General features: G+C 41.3%; 1 protein-coding gene across 1 annotated transcript in view; it reads left to right on the top strand.

Moving 5' to 3' along the window:
* CCDC58 (coiled-coil domain containing 58) overlaps positions 1 to 3,183 on the top strand; it is a 9,059-nt gene extending 5,876 nt beyond the window's left edge. Inside the window, exon 4 of the mRNA XM_009864940.1 lies at positions 2,896 to 3,183. Within this exon, the coding sequence (XP_009863242.1) occupies positions 2,896 to 2,946 (51 nt within the window). The 3' untranslated portion in view covers positions 2,947 to 3,183. The remainder of the gene's footprint in view (positions 1 to 2,895) is intronic.
* Positions 3,184 to 6,697: the final 3,514 nt, after the last annotated feature.

Genomic DNA, 6,697 nt, shown 5'->3' on the forward strand with positions numbered 1-6,697 from the left:
CTTTCCCTCTCTACCTGCAAAAATGATTTTTGTAAATAGCTAGTACTAGCTGCAGCTCTGGATTTAATCTCTACTTCAGGATTTTAGTCCCCTAGATTGTATCACAGTAAAGGCAATACAGCTTAAAGTCTTGCATATTCTTGGAGATCTAGTCACCACAGTGAAGCTTCATGCAGGCTGATTAGACAAGCATTTACATGGTTTTCCACATATGTTTTGCCATCATTTGCCACTGTATGGTCGGAAAAAGCTAATCATGCCCTTAAGCGTAATTAATTTTAAACCAGCTCCGATATCACTAAGCAGCGCCACAGCCTTAACAACATGCTGCAGGTCAAAGGTAGCAAATATTTTATGGCAGCTCTGCTACAGGGGAACAAACCCTGCTCCCATCTTCATTCTGAAGGCCAGAGTTGGCACCAAATTTGGTGCCGAAGCCAGTGGTTTCCTTGTAGCTGCATTAAACTTTTGCTATTGACAGAAATGTAATTTTTTTTTTTCTGAAGATGCAGACTTTACAAACAGTAAGGTATGCAGGATGCAGGGATATGTTAGTCTGCTAGTGTTTGGAGTAGAACTTGAAGCGGAAAGTATTTCTGGGTTTTATCTCCAGCACTGCCATTGTCTGCCTTTTAGTATAGGTATAAATGTCTCAGCTGCCTGAAAAATAAGTCACTGAAAGAATTAGAACCAGTCACAATTGGTGACCAAAGACAGTTTGTTACATGCAAGTGGTTATTGGTTTACAGATGAGAACTTCCTATTTTTTTTTATTTTTTTTTTTTTACTGTGACAGACTTTTAGTTGGAAAGTACTCTTACATATTTACATTAACCCTAACTAACTGAAAGCTGATTGGAAAGATCTGGAAAAAACAGGAAACAGTTTTTTCAAACATTTACTCTGAGTAGATTTAGCAATAGAGGCATACAGAAGGATAGTGTTTTATAGAAATGCATGTAGTGGAATTCTGTTTGGCTGATACCAAACAAGGAATTGACTTCCAAACCGAGACACTTGCAGTAGTCTCTGTACAGCATTTCCACACTGAAGTTTATCATTGCAGTGCTTTGTATTAATATGTAGAAGACGGGAAGATCAAATTTCTGTGAAGCAACATGAATGTTAAGGTTTCTCAGACACTGTCTGAAAAATGAGAATGTCACTTCACAGGTAAACCAATGGAGTTAGTTGTCCTGAGTAACACACTGAGGTCTGTAGGGCAGTGATCCTAAAGGTAGGAGGCGATATTAATAAGATTTCAATAATGATCTTCTTTCCATGCACTGCAGAAGTACTGTTAAAAATGCTTTAAAAGTTTGCATGATAGCAAGGGGGCAGCTGCATTTTTTTTCGATGTGTTGTTTGATGCAAGAGACCATTATAGTGTTTTAGAGTGTATTTCCAGTACCCTTTAAGATAAACATGCCCTTTAAAAATGTCTTTGACAGACGTGGAGAAAAATGGTGCAATTTATTTCAGTACTGAAATGCTTCTGAGTGGGAACCCTTTGTGTCTCTTAATTTCTACAATTTCCTTCTGTGGCTTGTCTGATCTCAGACCTTTACGTACTGTTTAACTCTTCCAGAGGTGTCCATTGCATGTAGTAATGTAGTGGGATGGGCTGTCTGTGTGCAAGTGAAAGACATTATATCACAGCTTTTGTTTTCTGAAGCAGCTTCTGATATGTGTCTGTTTTTTAAAGTAAATTAAATTTGAAAATAGACTGAAAATAACTCAAAAATGGTTAAGAATCAATGCTAAAAGTAATGCGTGCTCCAAAGTTCCCTTTTGCTGAAGTTGCTGTAGGTTCTGAACTCTTAAGATCAGCTGTAGAAGATTCTAGGAAGATACGGTTTACAATAACGTATTTTTATAAAGTGATGCATAACTTCCCCAAATTACAAGACTAATCATTTTGCACGTGAAGACAATGGGAGAGTTCACGAAACCTGACATCTGAAGACCGCAGGCCTGAAAAGACTGCAGGATCTGAAAAGTCTGTGGACAGCTTGGCGAAATGTGCTATTGTGGAAGTGCTGATGGGGCAACTTATAACTGCCAGTGCCTCAACTTGGTGCTAGGTGGTGCTCGTGTCGCTTTTCAGGGCGTACACCAGGCCAAGTTTGCATCTAAAATAATAAATAACTGAACCACTTGTAAAGAGCACCTGTAACTCTGGCGTGAGTCTTTGATTCAGGCTGCCTGACTTTAAATAGTCAACATCTGTTGGCCCTTGTTAGGGAAAGCAGTCTGCTTGACGAGCTAAATAAAAACCATCCTCAGTTCTGTGTGCTAAATTTTACCCAGAGCGGTGCCAGAGGTGAGTGAGGTGAGAGCAGCATGCCCTTTGCAGCGCGCTGGCAGCACCAGCGGTCAGATAACTAAAAGTGTGAACGTGGCTTCCAAGAGCTCTTGCACCTTCTTTTAGGTGTCACAACAACGCAAAATGTGTTTCCTCAGGAAGGAGAAGAATACGGTGTCCAAATCAGAATGCCAGATTGAGTTTAACAGGACACAGCAGGTCAGGAGCCTTCCACTGATAACGTCCCTCCCTCTTTAAAAAACAAACCAACAAAAAACCCAACACCAAACATCAGCATCTTTGATGGTAACAGACTACCAGGATGATGAGCCTGCCTTATCTAAGGGAGAACACTGTTAGCGCTGTGCAGCCCCCCCAGCATAAGGCTGGAAATTTTGGAATCATTAAAGCCAGGAGAGAAGGTGAATGGAGACAGATGTCTTGGTAAGTACCATTTATTGGTACAGCAGGGCTGGGCAGCTGGAAGTGGGTGCTATGTGAAGAGGTAGTTGCCTGAACTGGCTCTGAAGTTCTGTTCCCCTTTTGGGTGAGGGCTGATTTGCTTTTGCTGTTCTGTTTTGGTGTCTCAGGTATTCAATGAGCGTTGCCGAATTCACTACAAGCCTCCGAAGAGTCAATGATGTGGGATGTTTTCCATCGAGGTGGTCCATAACCGTGAGAGCCAAACTGGAAAGAGACCTTGGGTGAGCTGTATTGGGACCTTCCAGAACCAGTAGAACCCAGTCTTGCTTTGTTTTGGACCTACTTAGCTGAAATCTCAAGGTTGAAATGATTCTCCTGTAATTAAGAGAAAACAACTCCTCTTTTGTACAAAACATGTGAACAAATGAGTTTTATAGTATTAAAATAATTTTCAAATGGAATGCGAAACCGGCATCTTTCTTGAACTTCTACAGCTTCAGCAATCCAAAAGGGGAAGAAACAGTAAAAACCAGCTCTGAGCAGGGAGGCCAGGGCTCTCCCTGAACTGGTGCTTGCCAAACTGTCAGGGAACACAGTGTGCATGTGCGAATAATCTACTAAAATCTGGAAGGAAGTAAAAGTTAGAAGCTACCAGCGTTGTTCCAGACAGCTCAACACTGGCAGGGCAGGTTCAGAGTTGCATACTGTCCCTCAGTCTCTGTGACCACGTTCTGGATTCCTCTTTCAAATGAGGAATGTGATGTCAATTAAAACCACTTTGGGTTGGAGATGAAGATATGTCTCATTTGGGTACGAGTTAACTATGCTATGACCTTATTTTGTCCCTCCTTCTGAACCTGTAACACTAATTCTATAGGTGAACTGTGTTTGAACTGAGGGAATAGCTGGCCAGACCCGATCCTGTTGATTCTGGCCATGGTGTTATATTCAGAAAGCTTTGATGAAATATCCCTGCAGTATTTAAAAGTGGATAATATGAGGAAAACAGATTTGCTGTAATTAAACCTTTATTTCTTACTAACTCTAGTTGGTTAGTGGTCAAATGACAAGGTCTGCTTGGTTGCCAGCTGTTTTCAGTGCTTAAAAGTCTTTAAGAATCATTGAACTTGAACAGAACCTTAAAAATACAGGCTCCACCTTGCAAATGCTTCGAATTCATTAATAGCAGAAAAAGGTGCTATTATGTACTCTCACATGTGTGTAAGCTAAGCTGTACATATATAAGGAGTGAGAAGTAAAAGGAGGCAAGTACCTGTGCTGCTGAAAGCTACAAAAATCTGTGCAGCATCATCTGTTGTATAGGTGCTTGTCCAGTAGAGCCTTGAACTACTTGGTGGCCTTTATTTTTTGGCAGCATAGTCATTTAGTCTCGTTTTTCTTTGAGAATGAGGCAGCAATGTGTTTTAAGTCTCAGGATTTAATCCTAATGTTCAGACTTTGGGGTTTTTTTTCCAAGGTACTGCAACTGCTCTAAGCAGAATTTTACTCCAGTTGGAGTCCTCCTCTCGCTCTTGAAGTATTCTTGTTTTTCTGCGGCTCCAAAAGCAGAAAACATGTTTGTTCTTGAACTGTTAAATACTATAATTGTTTATCCTTGGAGTGGAAATCAAATACTGCTCAGAATTGTGGGCTGAATTGACAGTAACCTAATTGCCACAGGAGGTGGTCCGCTAATGAAATGCTGAGGACAGTTAGCTTTGATTTCAAAGCTGGTACTCTAATACTGATACCTGATATAGGTGTCTAAAATGCTTGTTCTCTGCAGGGTTTGGATCTAAAACTGCAGGGATAAATTCTCTTTTTAAGCCAGTTTTATGATAGAAACTTCTGCCAGTGTGTATAGAGTTGGCATCAATACTCTTGAAATGTACACGTGTATTTCTGTAGAAACTAGAGATTGTAAAGAGAATTAATTGCTGTCCTCCTCTATCCATCCAGATGTTTGCTCTGCTGTTGTGGGAAAACTTCTCTTAAACAGATGCTGTGAAAAATGACCTATGAAATGGTTGTGATACATACAGAATTATTTTTTTTGTAGTAGTAAAAAAAAAATCCAACCCCAACAGAGGACTATTTTTCATTTGAATATAAGGCTGAACAAGTAGATCTACACAAAACTTTCTGTGAAAAACTTCTGGCACTATGAGGAGACTTCTAAATCTCAAACATCCATTCTTCATGTGTTTGCAGTTTGTGTACAGAGGTTTGTGCTAAGAAGTTGAGTTACTCTGTTTAGTTTGCTCTGAGCACAGAGGGATCTCTTACAGTACATGGCAAATCACATGGATCAGAGGCTGTTTGAATCTTGCTGTTGAACTTAGTGGAACATTAAGGTGAGTAGCTGGAATTGCATGCCGTGCTTTGGGGCGTGGGGAAGGAGAAAGTGGCCTTGCTGGTTTTTGAGTATGTGAGATCCGACTGTGAAGCGGGATGTTTTGCCATGGTAGGCAGGTGGCATTGGTGTGAGCTGGGGGCCATACTGAACAGAGGCAGGTAATATCTCTTGTGTCTCGTGATGCCTCTGTGTCCCTTCTAGGATCATGCTTAGCCTCTGATTGAATCCTGCTTCAGCTTGACCATCGAGATGGTCACAAAATTACTGGGCTGCTTCGTGTCATATGCGGTTCCAATGACAGACCCCACAAACACCAGGATTTCATCCTTTTTCTAGTTCTAACTTCTGTTTCTGCAAGTAAAGGCACTTGAGTAAAAAGCACCGCTGATGCCCCTGCCCAGAGTCTGGATCTCCTGCAGGTGGCTTACCCCTCTGTTGGGGCTTTCCCATTGCTTGGAAATGGAGAATATTGGTGGGTAGATCCTGCTTGCTTGGAGAGTCCTCTGCTGCTTGTGCTGCTTGTTTGCTGATGTGAAACAGAAAGAGTGGCTTTTTTCTGGCACTCTGGGCTGTTGTATTCTGCAGCCTGTAGGCACTCGAAACTGATTAAATAGGTAATTTCTGCACAGATTTTTTTTTTAAGGATAGATTTTGGTTCTCTTGAAGCAGACTGAGGGACAGAGGTTCTTTACTGGTACCATGGGTTCAATGCACATGGGGATATGATAACTGTGCTACCGAAGTTCAGGTTTCTGTTAATCCTAGCTGATGTACAGTGTCAGAAATCTCTTGAAATCAGAGTGAGTAGAAGGAGGGGAAACCCGTTTTACAGACCAGCACGCTGAAAGTGAAGGCTGTTGTTACTGCAGTGGTGACAAATCGATCTTGCTTTGGGTTCGGTAGGTGGAGGGCTGCTTTCCTTCAGCAGCACTTACAGTGGTGCAGGCCATGTGTCGCTCCATATGGTGGCAATTACATGTCTTGTCATTGCAAACCCAGCATACAAACCTCCTGATTTAGCTTTCACAATCGTTTCTAAAGAGGTGGCTTAATTTCTGGTTTAAAAATTACTCATAAATACATAGCCCTGGGGCTTGTCTATTTCTTTTTTTTTTATTTGTTTACTTTGTTAACTATACAGGTGGTTTTATTGACTATAGCTTCTGCTATAGAAATGCCACTGGAATTTGGGATGGCAGATAGTGTTCCCGCAGAAACAAAACAGACTGATAGGCCTCTGCATAGAGGCAGTTTGCTGACAATTTGTTTTTATTTCCCTTCCCTTCTGCACATCTCTGTGAATTCTTGGGGCAGGGGGGTGAAGTTTTGGTGCTTTGAAGTTAAAAAACAGAAAACCCAGAAATAATGGAGTCTAATGAATTATTTCCATGCAACCTTAACACCTAGTTTCACACCTGAAGTTTTCCCAAGATTATAAATTAACCCTCCTAGTCCTTGTCCTCTGGATACTTCTTACTATTAGAATTGAGAGTTCTCCAGAGGAGTAACTCTGCCCAGGGAACTTTACCATCCCTGCCCAGGGGAGTTAGTGCATCCTAGTGATGGAGAAGTTTATAGCATTGTAGAATCATAGAATGTTTGAGGTTGGAAGG

Source organism: Apaloderma vittatum, unplaced genomic scaffold (assembly GCF_000703405.1).
Source record: "Apaloderma vittatum isolate BGI_N311 unplaced genomic scaffold, ASM70340v1 scaffold12062, whole genome shotgun sequence".
Taxonomy (NCBI): Eukaryota; Metazoa; Chordata; class Aves; order Trogoniformes; family Trogonidae; genus Apaloderma; species Apaloderma vittatum.